General features: G+C 36.8%; 1 protein-coding gene across 1 annotated transcript; it reads left to right on the forward strand.

The window, feature by feature from the left end:
• Positions 1–925: 925 nt before the first annotated feature.
• tut7 (terminal uridylyl transferase 7) lies at positions 926–16,454 on the forward strand. The gene is made up of 29 exons (XM_066711060.1): positions 926–1,035; positions 2,103–2,628; positions 3,067–3,230; positions 3,404–3,520; positions 4,119–4,296; positions 4,536–4,624; positions 4,926–4,977; positions 5,071–5,140; positions 5,456–5,582; positions 5,687–5,806; positions 6,413–6,544; positions 6,901–7,081; positions 7,637–8,730; positions 8,904–9,054; positions 9,440–9,526; positions 9,650–9,750; positions 10,123–10,180; positions 10,385–10,488; positions 10,594–10,683; positions 11,075–11,188; positions 11,800–11,877; positions 11,968–12,145; positions 12,601–12,648; positions 12,734–12,825; positions 13,416–13,531; positions 13,764–14,029; positions 14,288–14,367; positions 15,526–15,592; positions 15,721–16,454. Exons 2-29 carry the CDS (start codon positions 2,121–2,123, stop codon positions 15,768–15,770), a joined length of 4,512 nt encoding a protein of 1,503 aa, XP_066567157.1. The 5' UTR covers positions 926–1,035; positions 2,103–2,120; the 3' UTR covers positions 15,771–16,454.
• Positions 16,455–18,727: the final 2,273 nt, after the last annotated feature.

Below are 18,727 nucleotides of genomic sequence, written 5' to 3' on the forward strand. Positions count from 1 at the left end.
AATGTCTTGTGTTGCCTCTCTCTCTCTCTCTCTCTCTCTCTCTCAATTCACTGCTAATCTTCAAAGACTCCTATCTAAATGTATCAGTTTTAATAAAACGTGTTATATATTTTCTTTATTGGTCTCTGTCTGATGCAGTACATTAAATAATTATAAACGCAAACAGGTTGTGTGTGGTTTTATTATTATTGTGCACATTGGTAATTGCAGTAATAAAATAACAATTTAACTGAAACAACCGTTTAACTTTGTGTACTGGTTTTGAGTTAATAATGTTTGATCCGTATCATATAAATGAAATATAAATTACTTCATCAAAGAAACTTGTGCATCGCCTCAGAAATACTTTTGGGGGAAAGTATGATGATTCATTTTCATTACATTTTGAAACATACTTTATGAAAAGCATGAGATATGCACTGCAAGCGATACTCTGTCCAACGTGATAACACATGCACTGCACTACACTGATAGTGCTGACTCTCCAAGAACGGGCCCTCCACACAGGGCAGATATACCACAATGGCCGCTCCCAAGTAGCAATCAAGGGAAGTGACGTCTACTGCAAACCAACTATCCCTGGAAACAATCCGGAGGAATTGGTTCAACACAGTCTTGGTTATGTGGAGGAAATCGCATATCTGCTGCAAGTCCACACAATTAACAGTAGGCACAAGATGCAAACTATAATTACAGCCAATTATTCTAGCCAAAATATGCTTTTCCCAAGAATAGAACATTGATACCATGTGCACATTGTTGTACTTTGTCCTTCCTAAATGCGAAGCGTAGTTTTTGTAAATGAAGAAAGAAAAACGCCCATTCCCTTTGTGTGTTTTGGTATTCAGTCCTCATTTCTCCGCGCTCGACTAATGATGTCTAGGGTTAGCACGGCTCGTCTCGGAAACGCACATAGACGCCGAAGTCAGGGACGCCATTTTGGATTTTTATGCGTGTTTGGTCCGGAAACCCACACTATCCTCTGCCTCGGCGGAAACGAGAAACAACAGTATGCAGCGTTTACCGAGAGTGCGGGTTAGTTATTGTTTGTTTCTCTTAACATTTACGGATCTTGTGGTGATTATGCATTTTAGTGCAATTCATTTTGTTTACGTAATTATCGATAAAGCATTGATGTATCCAGCAGTATTAGAGATCACGTAAAAAGACAAAAACAAACCAGCAGTATAAATAGAATTCTGGCTGCGAGCGATTAACATGAGTTATTTGACGACGTACTTTAATTCCCAAACAATAGGTGCTTGATTCATATTAGCCGTTTATTTTAGAAATCCAGCACTACACAAGTGGCCAGGGAGTTACAGAGTTACTGTTATTATTTTTTTAACACTGAAGACTCGTTAGTATAGTCTTAGTAGTTGAGGTGCAGGGGATTTTAAATCATCACACCGTGATCACACTACATCCTGTACACCACAATGAAAAAGAATAGCTAGATTTTGTGTTGTTGTTGTAGTACATGTTTTGTTAGCCACAAAATATATAAATAAATAAACATACAAAAAACTACAAAAGAATGTTATGTTGCCTAAGGAAAAGCTAAACTGGGTCATGGACAAAAGTTTATACCCTTTTTGCATCAATGCTAAGCGACATTTGCAATAGTATACCCCTTCTGAAACATTAATATATGTAGCTATACATAATCTTTACGCTACTTATATATATTTGTGTGTTTGCATTAGGGAATCTTACCAGAAATATAAATTTAAAAATCACAGAAATGCTTGTAAAACATTGATTTGGACTTATTGCAGGCATACATTTAGCATGAAGACCTATGAAATTATAAAATCTTATAAAACCATTGAAAACTGCAGATGATGGGAGATTCATCATTCTTATGAATTACATGTAGCTTATATCATGTATATTTCTTAAGATACATTAATACCTGAAGGAGTTTCTTTAGAGTTTGGGGCTTATAAGTACTGTTTAATAGTTTTTTCTTATGTCTTTGAAAATTGAAAATCTAACACTTTTTGTGTAGCTAAGAGGCAAGCTAGTGTATTTTATATTTTGTGTTGGCAAACGTTTGCCTCGTGGGTATCTTAGTTGATTTTTAATGTTTCTTATCCTAGGCTTGATTTGAAATACAAATGGAAGAGACCGGTAGACCTCGCTATTCCAAGCAAGGCAAGGAGAAAGGCAATGTGGCAGACGAGGCTGATACCTGGAGAATCCCCATGTGTACGGAAGGCCTTGATTATGGAAGATTCAGCAATAAACCAGAAAAGGGGTCCCAGAAGAAGAGCTCAACTGGGAGCTTTGCCAGCAGCCCTCGGAGAATAGGCCAAGATGTCTTGAGTACCAGTCCTGCAGGGTTTAAAAAACTGTCTCACAGCCCCAAGCAGAAGCTGCAGGATGAGCTGAGAGATGGGTTCAGGAAGTTCCCCACACAAGACGATCACGCCAGGGATGACAACTGGAGGGAGAAGAATTTCGGCCGTGAATCAGGCCGGTGGAGGAAGGATTCCTTCCATGAGAGTGGTGAGGATGTGAGCAGGCAGCGAGATGATGGTGGAAGAGGACAAAGGCATGCTCGAAGGCAGCCGCCGAAGGAGATGAACAACGATGAGAGAGCTGAGTCTGTGACACAGTCTGCAGGTAAGGCTGTTGAGATTATGAGCGTGTGACATTCCCACGGCAAGATTCATGTCATGTGACAATTATCTGAAATTGCCACAAAGACTTTCTCCTCTTAAATGTTGTTCACCCACCCCCAGTTTTAATTAAGTGAATTAATCAATTCAGTGGCTTTCCAAAGTTTACATTATTAACAATACATAGTCGATAAATAAGTGGTTTAATTAACACAATGTAGTAAACTAAATTAATCAATAAATATCAGTTTCAGATGAAGGGCTTCAATATGTTTGACATCAACTGGTTAGGGCATGGGGAAGTGCTAGTTTGTTACCCTCACCTGCTTGCATTTAGTATTAAATAAGAACTTTCAAATGTCATTTTGTATTAAGATGTTTTTTCATTTCATTCATCATAAGATGTGGTCCATTTAAATATTTTATATATTGTTACTAACAGGTAGTAAAATAAAAAAGAGAGAGAGGAGAAGGAATCAAGTTGACAGAGATGACGACAGGGATGGCACTGTTATTGATGAATCTACCTTGTCAGAGAAGGAGCTTCTGGGATTGCAACAAGCTGAAGAAAGGTTAAACAGAGATGAGATTTTCAGACTGAAAAGGGTAAACCATTTATCTTTGAAACTATATTTATTTGTCTTGTTTCTCATCTAGGTTTTACATCCCATGTAACCTGTGCAGTTTCTCACAGTCTGAGTCGTAGTTTTGAGTTTTTCGTGTCAGAATGTGTTGGGAATGTTTTGCTAACAATTGACTTATTACTATATTCTTTACAGCGTCCTCGTGGTTCTCCCAACTCCACGTATTCTTGCATGCTCTGTGATGTTTTACTTGAGTCTATTTCGTCAGCCCATAAGCATATTAAAGAGAAGTGGCACAAGAAGCTAGTAAGGGTAAGTAGCTTTACAGATTTACACCAATACACTGCCTATCACCAGCTGAAGTGTATATGTTTGCTCTTTTTTTGTTTTTGGTTAATTGCATGAAATTGATTTGACTATTTTTATGTTAAAATTCCTTCCCTCACAGTCTAGTGTAGTGCTTATTCAAGTCCTAATACTTTCCAAACTTTAATTCTCAAATTGAATTAATTGTAACAGAGACTGCTATTAAGTGATTTGTGTACATAGTAACTTGTGTACAATTTTACTTTGGGTTCACAATTTCAAAATTATGTAGAAAGACTTGAGACAGAGGAAACTCAGATCTTCCAGAGGTATTTAAACATGCTTAATGTGTCAGATCTTTGGGGTATTTATTGGTTTACATTAAAAAGAAACATTAGTTGTCATTAGGAACAACTCAAATTCATGGTCTATGTTCATTCTCACAACAAAATAAATCGGCAGGAAAATCACTCAAGAAGCATTTGCTAGGTGCATTAGCTATTGTCTACAATGAGTGAAAGAGGAAATTCACTTAAAGATCTACATAGTACAGAGTGAAATAATTTCTATCCATTTTGTATAGTTTTATTATTACTTTTTCCAGGAAAAGCGTGAGGAGGAGATGCTCACAGCATTACTCCCACCAAATCCTTCGCAGGTGAAAGCCATTGACACAGCCATTGAAAATGTTCTAAAGAAGTATGGCTTAAGCGGTGAAGATTTAATAAGGAGGCAACAGATTGTGATGTCAATGGAGGAAATAATCAAATCGGTTTTACCTGGTAGGAACTGTATTTTCTATTTGCATTCTCTCGTGCACCTTTCCTAAACGTTTAGTGGCACTGATAAAAAAAATCTAGACATTCAATAATATAGTCCACTGTATTTTCTATGTAATTGACATTTTCTAGTATACATTTAATGACTCAAACTTAAGTCTTTGAAGACTTTCTAAATTGCTGTTACCCAATCATGGTAGTAATGTAATTTTAACCCCATCCATCTTTTCATTTTATTACAGAGTGTTCTCTTCGATTATATGGATCCTCTTGTACAAAATTTGGTTTCAAAGACTCTGATGTCAACATTGATATCCAGTTCCCGACTCACGTAAGTTGGGAGTTCGCCAGATTTGTTTTTGGGGGAGCATAGCAGAAGTCGCAGGCAAATAATGGAAATCCCAAGAATATATGAGTACACAGGAGCACATGCAGGCATAGTTAAATCAAGTGCATAATAGCAAGAGTGCTGAACAGCCCAGGAGAAAAGGCTGCTGTATTACAGGTGAAGTTGGAACAGATGTGTCTTGAGTGATCGCAGGGAGGTGGTCAGGGACTGTAGGTCCTGACCTCAGTGGGAATGTTGTTCCACCACATGTGAAAATGTATAACCTTTCTATATTTATTTATAGATGCATCAACCAGATGTGCTTCTGCTGGTTCAAGAGAGCCTTACAAATAGTAGTAAGTTAATTTTTGTTTCTCCCCTTGAGATTAAAGGAGTATGTATGATAGGATTTCAGGATTTATTTATTTTCTATTTTATTTTCTCTTTAGCGTCCTATATTGACCTTGAAGCAGACTTCCACGCCAGAGTGCCTGTCTTGGTTTGCAGAGAAAAGCAAAGGTCTGTTTGTTTAGGTTGTATTAATTGCTCATAATGATGATGATGATAATCTGTATTGCTTCTATAAATAAATAAGTTAATCTAGATAACTGTCATAATGTGTAGTACTTGATCTTGTATTGGAGCTCTGAAGTAGTCTTACAACCCATTAATCCTCTTATACATCAGATACAAGGACATAGTTTAAGAAAGCGGAATTTAAACATTGATAAATTTGATTTTTACAAATGCTTTAATACTTCTTTTTCGCTTAATGGTAAAATTCTGTATGCAGGTTAAATATTAAACTGATATCCTTTGTTGCATCTATCACAGTGGTCTACTTTGTAAAGTGAGTGCAGGCAATGACAACGCATACCTCACAACAGAGCACCTGGCAGCTCTGGCAAATCTGGAACCCTGTCTTACTCCTCTTGTGATTGCCTTCAGACACTGGGCCAAGGTAAAGAAGGGTTTCATTGTGGGTCAGCATTAGAAATGTATCTAAGCCCTTCCAGTAAATGTTTTCTTAGTTGTACTAAAGCAGTCAGTCTGTTTCCCTCACAGATCTGCCATATTGACCACCCGGAGGAAGGAGGGTTGCCCCCTTACGTGTTGGCCTTGATGGTCATTTACTTCCTTCAGCAGAGGAAAGAGCCCGTGCTCCCTGTGTATTTGGGGATGGATGTAAGTGTTCGTGCCTGTGCTCCTCAATAAGCCAGCTTGGAGGCTGTTCCTAACCTTAAAATTTCACAAGTTAAAGAAAATCTGTCTGGATTATATAGATAATGTTAAAAACTATCATCGTAAATCCGTGAAGTGGACCCCAAAGCTTTTATCATCGTATTGGAAATTCTGGACGATAACGCTAGACTTATTTTTGTATTTTCTATGGGATGCATTTCATTATTTACAGACAGTCAGTTTATGTTGCCGAACTGCAATAAACCTCTTCATACCTACCCGTTTCTATAGTAGCTGTACATAATTAAAAGTATGTAAAGCATACTATATACATTTCATTTGATTGTCTATTGTTTTTTTTTCATGTATTCTCCATTTAGTGCTTTCAAATTTATAATATGAATTAGAAAGCAGAGCATCTTTATAAAATATGAATTTCTAACTTCTGGTAGGCACATTGCTAGCTCCCCTCTTTGTGCTTGTAATTTGTTCATGATTTATGAATTAGTGTGCTGTTTTATGAGGTTTTATTAAAATAGTGCAATTTGTTTAAGCGGAAATGTCGCAGCTTTCTAAATTAACAACTCTGATTGGTTCTTGCATTTGCAGATTGAGGAGTTTTCTCTGAACAAACTTGTAGATTTCAGGCTTACTGGTGTGGAAGATGGTCATGTTTTGTGGGAGTATAACCCATCCCTGGATCAGGCAACCTCTGCTAAAGAGTTTGTCAGGAACGGCAAGGTGAGTGATGAAACTTCAGTAGCAAGTTTTGAGTGTGCATTAATATTTCAGAGGTACATGTAATATACAGGATACATTTTAAAAAAAATTAGATCCCTGGCTTTTACATTTACAAATTTATATGTAAATACAAATCATTGTACCCACTGTGGCTTTTGGCTGAGAGTGACTGGCATGAGACAGTGGATTAAACACAATTTTAATAAACAATAAATCGTCATCACAAAATGCACTAGACAGATTTTATCTATTAGCTTTTAGAACCAAGTCCATCTGTATTATTCAGGATTTGAAAAGCATGTACTTGTTGAGGTGGTATGAGGAACATTATTCATTTTCTTTGTTTCCTGTTAAAGGCCAAGCTGGCATTTGGACCAGAATGCCAACGTGAAGTGGCCATTGGGCAGCTGTGGGTAGAAATGCTTCGTTTCTATTTACTGGAGTTCAACATGGCCGATCATGTCATCAGCATTCGTATAAAGGAGCTCTTCACGAGGGAGTCCAAGGACTGGCCTAAAAAGAGAATTGCCATAGAAGGTAACATCTCTCTGCTAGCTTGTGTCTCTGCAGTATATACACCATTCACAAAAAGTACAATTACTCAATGTGCACACAGATTGAAATAGGATGTTATTGTGACTTAACATTACACAAACCCTTGTGGTTATTTTAGTATGTGTTTCTCATGTTATGTATCAAGTTTCTAGCCACTGAAATGTGTTCAGGGTAGTACTTGCATTTTCACATAATACTTTTGGCAGTGATGCAGTACATGCACTGATATAGTCAAGTTTGCTGTTGCAACCACAGCACCAGAAATTGAGGTGGAAATCACTGGATTGGTCAAAATTGGAGGGACCATATAGTTTACTGACACACAACTTTCATCAGTGACTTTGGCTATGTCCCTAATATTCTCCAAATACACTTGAAACTAGACATTAATTGTTCATATGTATAAGTAGAATTTGAGGTTTCGAAACATTGTCAAGTGTTTTTATTTCGTAAACCAAGGCTGTCACAAGTACCAAATAGTGTTGGCATTTTTTAAGCAGTTCTTGTGGATTGACATTTTCTGTCTTTGAATTTCAGATCCTTACTCTGTGAAGAGAAATGTGGCAAGGACTCTCAACAGTCAACTCATGTATGAGTACATTCTCCATTGCTTAAAAACAACCTATAAGTATTTTGCTTCTCCTTTTAAAAAGTACGGGAAGCTGAACAAGCAAAATCACAAACGGGAAGAGTTTCAAAGCCCTGTAGCTGCACACAGTGGAAGGGAAGAGAATATGCCACCAGATCTGGATGAGTTGCGTTTGATCCAGTCAGAATTAGACGGTCTCAGCATCGACAGTCACATCATGAATGGGACGATTGTGAAGCATGTCTGTGAAGAAAGCCCGGATGCAGTTTTTCCAGAAATGGCAGGCTGTAATGCCAGTTTAACAGAAGAACTTACCTCCCTGAAAAGCGATGGTGGGCTACTCCAAGATAACTTCGACTGCATCATAGAAGAGTTAGTAATTGAAGAACCTGATGGTTATGAGCCCCGTTCCGGTGAAACGGAAAGTGGCAATGAAGAGAACGAAGCAGGAGACATAAAGGGGGAGTTGTTCTCTTTACATGGTAACCAACTGTTGGGGGAGGAGAGTGAGGACACCGACCCCACAAACTTGCCTTACTTCCAGCAAGAACTGGAGAATGAGATCGAAAGCCTTTCTGATTCAGAAGGTGGTTTGCACACGGGAACTGTGGACAGCGACGACTTGGGCCTAGAGGAATCTGGGAAACTAGACCGGGAGGATGAGTTGGGAGACTCGTTGCACCAGCTGCCAGGAACACGGAAGAGGCTCGCCTTTGAGAGCAATAACTCGGATGATGAGGAGGAGGAGGAGGATGTGAACCACAGAACTCACCTGGACAGCCTTACTGTGGAAGATGAACTGGAAAATATGTACACCGCTTCGGGAGAAGAGGTCCTCTCTGACGATGACGGTGGGCACAGTGTTCACGTTGAGGCTCACAGTTCTGTGAAGGAAGGCCTTAATGGCAACAGGGATTCCAGTGAGATCAACACTCCTCTGAAAGAAGGTCCCCCAAAAACCTGCTCTGTGTCTGCAGATCAGGGCCAACATGAACCTGTTTTGAGCTACGAGTTCAGTAAACTTCAGTTTACTAGAGGAAAGGTAAGGATGTTCATTCAGAAAAGTGCCATTTTTACTGTCCTTGTAATTATCAGTCTTGTTACTGTTAAGCAGAGTGATTTGAGTTAACCTTTGATTTGAATGAAAAATCCCTATTTAAAATAGGATGTGTGAACAAATAAAACCAACAAGATTAACAGAAACATTCTCTGCAGTCGCCCACAGTGGTATGCAGTCTGTGCAAGCATGATGGACATCTGAAACGTGACTGCCCTGAAGACTTCAAGAGGGTTGAACTTGATCCTTTACCTCCAATGACACCAAAGTTCCTTACAATACTCAACAAAGTTTGCATTCAGTGCTTCAGTAAGTTCAATATATACTTCAGTATCAATACTTTTTGATGCTATTGATTGGGCCACTTGATGACTTTAAATACAAAAGCTATAAGCAACTTAAGTAAACTTATTATGTGCAGTGCATAAAATAGACATTAGTACACATCTTTCCCTTATAAATTAGGCTACCTTTACACAGTAGAAAAAGTCTCATAATACCCAAGGTATGTGTTTTTCTTTCTTCCTCCAATGTGTAAAGAATAGGATTTTTCCAATTTGTTGAAGTACTACATAGAGGGGAAAAAAGGATTTCAGAGATTTGTCTTTTTTCTTCTTTTTTTTCTTTCAGGTTCTATAGACTTGAAGTGTTTTCATAGAAAAGATGTTGACATGATTACCTTTCTCACCCACAGATGATTTTTCTCCAGACCTGATAGAAGAAAAAGCTCGTGAGAACATTCTGCAGAACCTGGAAGACTTAATCAGTTATGACCTGGAAGGTATGGACACTCTTCTTTCAAACGCATGGGCCAGCAACTCAACTTCCATATCAGAATGATCATTGTGAAAATAAGCATTGATCACACTCTAATTCACTTTCCACATTTATTCATTTTTTATAGGAGCCAAATTAAGTTTATTTGGATCTTCTAAAAATGGATTTGGCTTCAAAAAAAGTGATCTGGACATCTGCATGACATTTGAAGGAAGAGAAACCGCAGAGGTAAATGTGTTTTGTCAGTGTGTTACCTGTTAAACTTTGTTTTGAAAGGAAATATAGTTTCTATAGAGACACTTGCTGATTATTATTGCTTAGTACCCTTGTTTTGTCTTTCCCTCCCCCCGTCTCCTATTCACAATGCATGTCCCTGAAATATAAAATAGAACCTAATGTATATAATATATAGAAGGTTTAAAGTAATTCTCTGAGACTTTAAAAGTTTAGTTTTATACCGATATTCTATCTTTGGGTTCAAAGTATAATCTTGATCCTGATCATTTTGACAGTACTCAGATCATATACTATGTGTATTACCATTATAGTATGTCCTGTTTTGTTTATACAGTGAAATTAAGTGTTTTAATATTTTCTTAGGGTCTCCAGTGCATTGGAATAATTGACAACTTGGCTAAAGTGCTCAGGAAGCATCCAGGTATGGAGCTTATATAGTGTGATTTCTAGTCATGCGTTATTTTTCCAGTTTGGACTACTTGTATAAAAGGAATGTCTGATATTGTAATCTTTTTACTGATACTGTTGGCCAAGGTACCTGTTTTTAGAACTGAAGAATGATCTGCATTGAAGTCAAATGTTTCATAGTTTTTCTTTTGTTTGTTTTTCCTTTGTGGAATTACAGGTCTACGAAATATACTGCCGATTACAACTGCCAAAGTTCCAATTGTAAAGTTTCTGCATGTGAGAACTGGTCTGGAAGGAGACATTAGCCTGTATAACACACTGGTAAGGGATTACTATCATTTTTTTTATTTTTTTTTACCCTTTGCTTACCTGATAGAAGTAACTGAAAGATATATATATTTTGTCCCCCTTTCCCTCCTCCTCTAGGCTCTGCATAACACAAAACTACTTGCTGCTTATGCCAATATTGATCAAAGAGTGAAACATTTGTGCTACACCATGAAGGTGTTTGCAAAAGTAAGTATTTTCTTTGTTGATTCTGTCAATCATTCAACACATTTTAGAGATTTATCTTTTCTAGTAATGTTTTTAATAAGCATACATGTGAGGATATTAAATAGAATAAACTGTGAAATGTAAATTTTATCAACATGTAATTATAAACAAAGCAAAGCTCAGTGAACCCTCAGATATAGCAATTTAAGTGTTGGTTATTGTAAACAAGAATTAAATTTGCCATAGTCTGTAACTGCTACTGTTGGCCCAATTTGGCAGGTAGCAGGTTGAAGTGATTTATGTTCATTGTGTCTTGATTTCTCCTGCCCTCTGCAGAGTCATTTGTTGTTTTGACAAATGGGTTCAATGTTTCCCTTCCGTTATCATTGAAAGATTAACCTCTATTTTGCAGATATGTGACATTGGAGATGCATCAAGGGGTAGTTTGTCATCTTATGCCTACACTCTCATGGTGCTGTACTTCCTGCAACAGAGAAACCCACCCATCATTCCAGTTCTTCAGGAGGTAATGCATATTTTTATTAAGATTGAAGAGATTTTAGTGTTTTTTTGTCCAACATCCAGAGGTTACATTGTAAGCATATTAAAAGAACAAGCATATTACAAATACAACTTGTGTCCCTTTTCATGTGTTTTTAAAAGGCAAGACTGTAACTTCAAACTCATGTTTAAATGTCTTAAAGCACAGGCAGTTGTAGTGTTGGTAAAACAGGGTTCTGTTCCAGTACGTGTCTTTGGTCACAGACAAAAAAAGTGGTTTTGCTTTGGAGGGCATTTTAATGCTGAAACTATATCTTACATTCTTGTTACTGGATGATAGTGTGGCTTTTTATCAGGAAAAAGCTGATTTAAAAAAAAAAAAAAAAAAAGCTGCCTGTTTGGGAAAACCTCAAAAGCTGGCAAAGAAAGTCTGTCATAATGAACATGTCAATTCTGCTCAGCAGCACCACCAAAGCTATTTTACTTTAATGCTATATAGTGTTTAGCTTCTCTGCTGAATACGTGTTTCACGGTTTAATCATCTAATCTAATTTGGTTTGTATTATTGTAATGGGCTGCAATATGTGGACTAATGTCTTCGTGGTGTTTTTGTTTCCTTTAATATTACTCCTATAGATTTACGATGGCCCAAAGAAACCAGAGGTACTTGTGGATGGTTGGAACGTGTACTTCTTCAATGATCTAACCGATCTAGTAAGTTAATGTTTTTTTTGTTTTCCAACATATTATTCTTTATCTAAAATAGATAGGCATTTCTGATATATATCTTCGAACGTTTTACAGCCAAACCGGTGGCCAGAGTATAGAAAAAACACCGAAAGCGTAGGGGAGTTGTGGCTGGGATTGCTTCAGTTCTACACCGAAGAGTTTGACTTCAAGGAACATGTCATCTGTATCCGGAGAAAGAAACTGCTCACCACCTTCAAGAAGCAGTGGACATCGAAGTACATTGTTATTGAAGGTGAGAAGTGGATTCAAACTTGTAAGAGTAAGCACGTGGTGAGAAATTCTAAAGTTATGCAATGTATTTATAGTTATGGATTTCAAAAGGAAGTAATCTCAACCAGAGATGGTCACAATATTAAATTGACTGCTGTATGAGTGAATCTGGAGAGGAATTAGTTGCATTACAATTTAAATTATTGTTGTTGTTGGTTTACTGACATTTTACGATGGATGTTTAGAGATTCTCTGAGATAATCATGTTTATAACCATGACAGAAAAGGTAAAAGTGAGAGAATATTGTTAATCATATTACATTGGCTTTTCTGCTTCACTCAGTACAACTTTGACAGGAGCCAGCAGTTCATACAAGATTCTTGTGCCTGATTAATGCCAATCCACAGTTTACACATTTTTCATATCTTTATTATTTACATCTCCACCTTTACTTATTTTCTTTATAATTTTCCCAGATCCCTTTGACCTGAACCATAACCTTGGTGCTGGATTGTCAAGAAGGAGTAAGTCTTTCGGTTTTGGCATCTGAATGTATTTCTAGTTTCGTTTCTTTCAGTATGAGTATTTTTACTTGTCTATCTTTCATAGTGACCAATTTTATCATGAAGGCCTTCATCAATGGGAGGAGAGTCTTTGGTTCCCCAGTTAAAGTCTTCCCCAGTGAATACACTTCTGAAATGGTAGGTCTGATTTTCAAAGTACCCTTTTCTTTTTCATTTTTTTTACTGCCTTTAGACTTATGAATGAAGTTAAGATTATTCTTAACTTATTAAAGAAAAACTTTTTAAATCAGCGTTTTAAATAAATGATCCACGCATTAATTAACGGATCTCAAATGTAAAGGTTTTCTGAAAACGTTTTCTTAATGGCATGTGTGTCATTCACTGATACTGATCTGTTTTTAAATATATAAAGCCCAACACACGCCTACACTCTCTCATAAAAGACGTCAGCTTCCATTCAGTACAGCCCGTTCTGTGGCTGAATTGTTAATGGAACAAATAGTCAATTTACAAAGCTGTTATACTGTAGCAAATTCTAGTAAAGTAAAAGGAGCATGTTTTGGATTTGTGTTTGTACTGACAAACATATTTCTGCATTCCATATTGTGCTGCTTTGTCACTCAATTATAATATATATATATATATATTTTTTTTTAGAAAACTAAAACTATAAATGTGCCATTTCATTTGCTGTTAATTTAGTTTGCATTACAGTATGCAATGTCATGGCTTAAGTCACTGACAGCATATTCAATGCTTCTTTTCAGGAGTATTTCTTTGATCCAGAAGTGTTGACAGAGGGAGAACTGGCACCAAATGACAGGTGCTGTCGAATCTGTGGAAAGATTGGACACTTCATGAAAGACTGTCCATTGCGCAGAAGGTATCTATCACAGATTTCAGTGGCTGATTTGTAGAGTTGTGCACTTCAACTTCAATCCTGTCTTGCAAACTAAAGTATTCACCACCTGGTGGCAGAGCAGTGCTGTAGCAGATGCTGAGTATAAGCTCTGACTGAAAGGCAGGCTGTTAATGTGTGCTTGTGTTATTTTTAAAAGGTGCCGACCACATTACAATTAAAAAATAATAATGGTGGAATGTATTTATGTCAACAGATTAAGGCAGAGGCATGACCATCGAGGTCACGAGGATGCTTTTTATCAAAGGCGCCACTATGGAGACAGTGAGATTAGGAGGTCGGATGCTTCGGCCCCAAGATGGAGGGCAGAGAACCAGGTGGCGGGCAGAGAGCAGAACCCCCGACAGGCCTCCGACAAGTGGAGGAAGCAGGACGACCGAGAGTTCAGAGAGAAACGCTGCTTCATCTGTGGTTCCGAGGGACACATTAAGAAAGAGTGTCCTCAGTACAAGGGCTCTTCAGGTATGCAATAGTAGTAGTAGGGATTTGCTCTTTCATATCCAACTTTGCAGAGTTAATGTAGTTTTGTGGAAGGATTGCATCATTAAAGCTCTCCAGATGTGTTCGACTAGTCTTATTAATGAACACTGGTGCATTGTTTAAAGATGCATTTAGACTAAAATAAGTACATATACTGTAGTGTTCACAGGAATAGTCAGTCAATTTGTGATAGGATTCCACTCCTTAGTCTATTCAATATTTTGCTCTGTTCTGTTTCAGGGAGTTACAGAGCTGATGGCTCCTCCTTTTCTTCATCCCCATCTGCTCCCAGTAATTTAAAGATCTTCAAAGCAAAACAGGTAAGTGCTCTTATATATTGGATATGAAGAACCCAAACTCACCTGAGTGTTTTATATGGGATAAGTACCAGCATTAGAGATTGCAGGTTTGAACCTTATCCAGAGGCATCTTGAGTGGAAATGTGCATCTGTGAATCTGGCCTGGCCATCCTTGCTTTGTTATGCTTACTTGCCAGTTCAGCTGCTCCAGATTTGTTTGTGTTTTCAGTTTTAATGAAGTACGTATTTCCTGTGTGCGCTTGTTTATTTGTTATCTAGAGTGTATATAATTATACACATGAATCCCTCGAACGATTAAATACATTTTAGGAAGTGAAATGCTATATTTAAAAGTATGACTAATATCGTAATGCAATACAGAAACCGAGAGAAATGTAAGGCAGCAAGGAGTCACAAATGCAAGACCCAAACACAAAGTGCACCAGGAATTTAAATTTAAATAATTTTAATTAAAAATTTAACTATTTCTCTGTCAGAATTGTCAGAAATGTATAACTCCAAAAATTAAGTTTTAAAGCATCCTGGAGCAATCCAGAAAGTTCTGAATCATCACCATATGTTCATGCTCTGCCCAAGCTGCGCAGACCACAAATGCAGTCGTGTAGCCTGGGTTTCTTGGGAGGCAGAGGGGGCGCTTGTCCAACTCTGAATTTTTCCTTTGTGAAGCAGCATCTTCACCTCTGAGCTGTTTTTGAATTTCACATTATAGACCCTTGATGGAGAATACCAGGTGGCCCTGTAGCAGCAATTATTTTTAATGATTAAGATTGTCCTTGTTCCCAATGAAGTGACTTTTTGTTAGTGCTTTATATCTGTTAATTGAATAAATATTCACTGAATATTATGTAACTGTATTGGCTGAAAAATCTTTCATTTTGTTCCCTTAAGTGTAATAGAGGTGTATAAAATGTTGTCTGAATAACGCATATCATTACATTTCCATTGTTTGATTTGTGATGATGGGAGGGAGATTGTACATTCTACACTTTTACTTGCATATACAAATCAGTATTCTATTGTGTTACCCGATTATTGAAGTATATGTAGCAAATATTTGAATTGCTGTTGATTTCGTACAGAAGTTAAATGCTGCATTGGCCCTCAGTGGTTTGTGTAATCTGTTTTGATTAGTATAAATGATTGTTTTTGTGTCTACAGAGTACAACTCCACAAGAGGATAAGAGAAAGCAGAAGCAGCAGAAAGTATTTCTAAGTCCTCAAGCAGGTGATATTTTAATCTAGATATTTGATATTGCTTTGGAATTCTATTTTAAAACATATTGAATAAGTCACCGAATAAGATTTACTGAATGGTATGTTTATTAATTTTGTAATTATTATATCATGTTTCAGGAAGCCTTGCAAGCAAGCATATGACTCAGGGAAGATCAGCTGAGAAATGAAATCGACAGGACTGAAGAAAAGTGTGTTACATTCAACCCACTTTGATTTGTCTAATTTATAGATGTACTCGTTTTTGGATTCATTTAAATGTATAAGTTAATTGGTAAGCAGTACTTTAAAAATACTTTGTTTAATTACCTGAGCCAAAGGATGGTATTTTATGTTTTGAAGTTTTTATTCACTCTCCTTCTGAGGATAACATTTTAAAATTTTAAACAAAAGCCATGATGCATGTTTGTGTACTTTCTAATTTGCTTATTGCAACTTTTTTTTATTATTGTTATTCATAAAGATTTTTTTCATGTGCACTATAATGGACTTCCATGTCTACAGAAAAGACAGGAATATAGTTTAATTTATCCTTTAAAATGTTTAGACTGTGGTCATAAATGTGCTTAGTGTTTTAAAAAAAACAAAAACAAAAAAAAAGACAAAAACCTGTGCAGATTTAAGTAAGGCGCCTCAAGAAATCAGTGAATTTTTATGAATAAATTTTTGTCTGATTTTCTTTTGAGTGTTTTTGGTATAAAATATTAATTTGTTGAGCTTGATTTCCAATGACGCTGTGCTTTTGTTGGATGAGACAAAGAATGTGAGGGTTGCCTCTTGGATGAAATTGCTGCTATAATTAGATTTACTACTGTCTGTGAAACCTGTGACAGAAATAAAATTTCTTAAGAAAAGTTTTTATTTTATTTTTCAACATCAAAACTTTACAAAAGTTTATTTCACCCTCTGCTAACTCTAACGAAGTGGCATTACTGCCGTATATGCAAATTTGGATAATCAGATGTGACAAACTTAAATTATTGGAGTATGCAGACCTGTTTTGCCGAATTCAAGAAAAAAACTGTGAGTGACTAGGATTGAACTTGATGTCACATTTTTAATATATGTTTTTCCCTAATTTTTTACATAGGTATTTTCTTATAGGTGTTTGGAGAAAATGAACAGGTTCCAAACTCCAATGAATCACATCTTCATAGTGACCCATGCTAGGCCATTATGGTATTGTTTGTGAAATCATAAGTGTGCCATATACCATCTGGCCACAGAGATCTAAAAATGTAGTTATTGCTTTGTTACTCTCTACTGAAATATACAGTGATCAGATGCACATGCTTAGTTATTTAATATATATTAGCATATTAGTTATTTGCAGGTAATGCATATTGGTAAATCACAATTACCCATGGTCCTTCTCCCTTTATAGTAATATGATTACATTGTACATGTATGTATGTATGTATGTATGTATGTATGTAAAGCAGTGTGAATAATATGGAACATATCTGTTCTGTGCACCAAGCAGGATCGTTGAATGTACAGCAATCACATTTAATTGGGAGAAAATGTAAAGCAGTTTCCCATTCTTCAGAAATCCTGGGCAGAGAATAACAAAGCTGCTTCATGACCACTTCCAATTACTGACTTGCTGGTACACACTTTAAAGTAATCAGAAAATGAAAGTGTGTGCATGATCGCTGATGGCCACGTTACCCAATTTAGTAATTGAATGTGCAGATCTGAGTTCATGCTGTTTTAGTCGCACTAATGAGCACTCATGAAGGGATAACGTATTGTGTTGTATTTATATACTAGCACATAACTGTATTTTGAGGAGTGCAGCACTTCATATTGCAGGTTGTTCAAGTACCTCATTTCTCCTGCACAAGCTCGTTGTTCAACTTTTCGTCCTTATTGATTCCAATAAGTGAAAGTTGTAGCAATTCATGAATGCACATCTGTCCCCTTTTTTGTCCCCTGTCTCCGCTTATTGATACTAAATCTAGTACCTGCCTACTTAAGTACTGAGGTGTAAATTGTATCAATAACATATATGAAAACCATGAATAAATGTCAAGGATATAAAAAAACATCCTGCAATGGTAACACAAACCTCATCTTCTTTCCATGTCCACATGTACCTGATATATAAAACAAACCAGTTGTTAGTTAAAGGCAAGAGGCAATTAATGTGTCCTTGAATTTGATTTGTTTGTTTTAAGATTATTTGCTTACGTTGATTGTTGTGCTGAACATTTGAAAAGAGCACAAAAAGTACAGCAACTTTAAAGCAGTTAATACATTGTAGCATAAAGCATGTAGACTATTTTAGCAACACTGATGCATCTCCCTTGAGGCTGGGCAATGTCAACTTAGTAAAACATTAACGAGGATAATATACCAATTACAAAATTAACTATAATCCTGAGCATTCCAGTTGCCAAAGCAGTGCACTTCGTTAACCATTAATGTGAGTGACATGATTATTCCTAATAATAGACATCTGCCTTTTAGTAGACAGATTTGTAAATTGGCTTCAATATTGGTTAATTCCATTCATTTTCTGCACATTAACTGCAGTAATGGAAAAATAACACTTAGCCCCCCAAAAAAAGGGAAAAGTTAAACTCAGCTCAAATGACAATGTAGCATTGAGAAACCTAAATACTAACTAGTGTGTATTATGTGAGAGTTTGTATTAAGAAAACCGACAGTCCAAATGTTGTCTTGTGCCTACAGTACACCAGAGATGGTACTCAGTAAGTTTGGGATTGTTTTACAAGTGAACAATATCAATTTGAAAGTGTCTGTAAAGAAGAATGACATGTTTCATTTTATACCATCAACTTGTTGGTAATTGTAATTTTGTAATGGTACACTACACGTTGCTTTGTTAATACAATTTTCCCCCAAGATTTCCCCCCATACAAATGTTACCCCCAAATATGCCCCAATGGCACTTAAAAGAATCACAAATTTGGTGATAAGTACCCCAATCTGGCAACATTGAGCAATTCACCCTCTGTAACTGTCACAGCGCATCATCAACATTTATGTAACAGGCCTGCTTTACGTTTCATAACCGACTGTCACTGTATCAGTAAGTCGCATGCCCATTGGACGCAGCTTGTGTCCGTCGCGACGTTAACCAATCGCGGAGGCGTTTGTT

The sequence above is a fragment of the Amia ocellicauda genome, chromosome 8, assembly GCF_036373705.1.
Source record: "Amia ocellicauda isolate fAmiCal2 chromosome 8, fAmiCal2.hap1, whole genome shotgun sequence".
Classification (NCBI taxonomy): domain Eukaryota; kingdom Metazoa; phylum Chordata; class Actinopteri; order Amiiformes; family Amiidae; genus Amia; species Amia ocellicauda.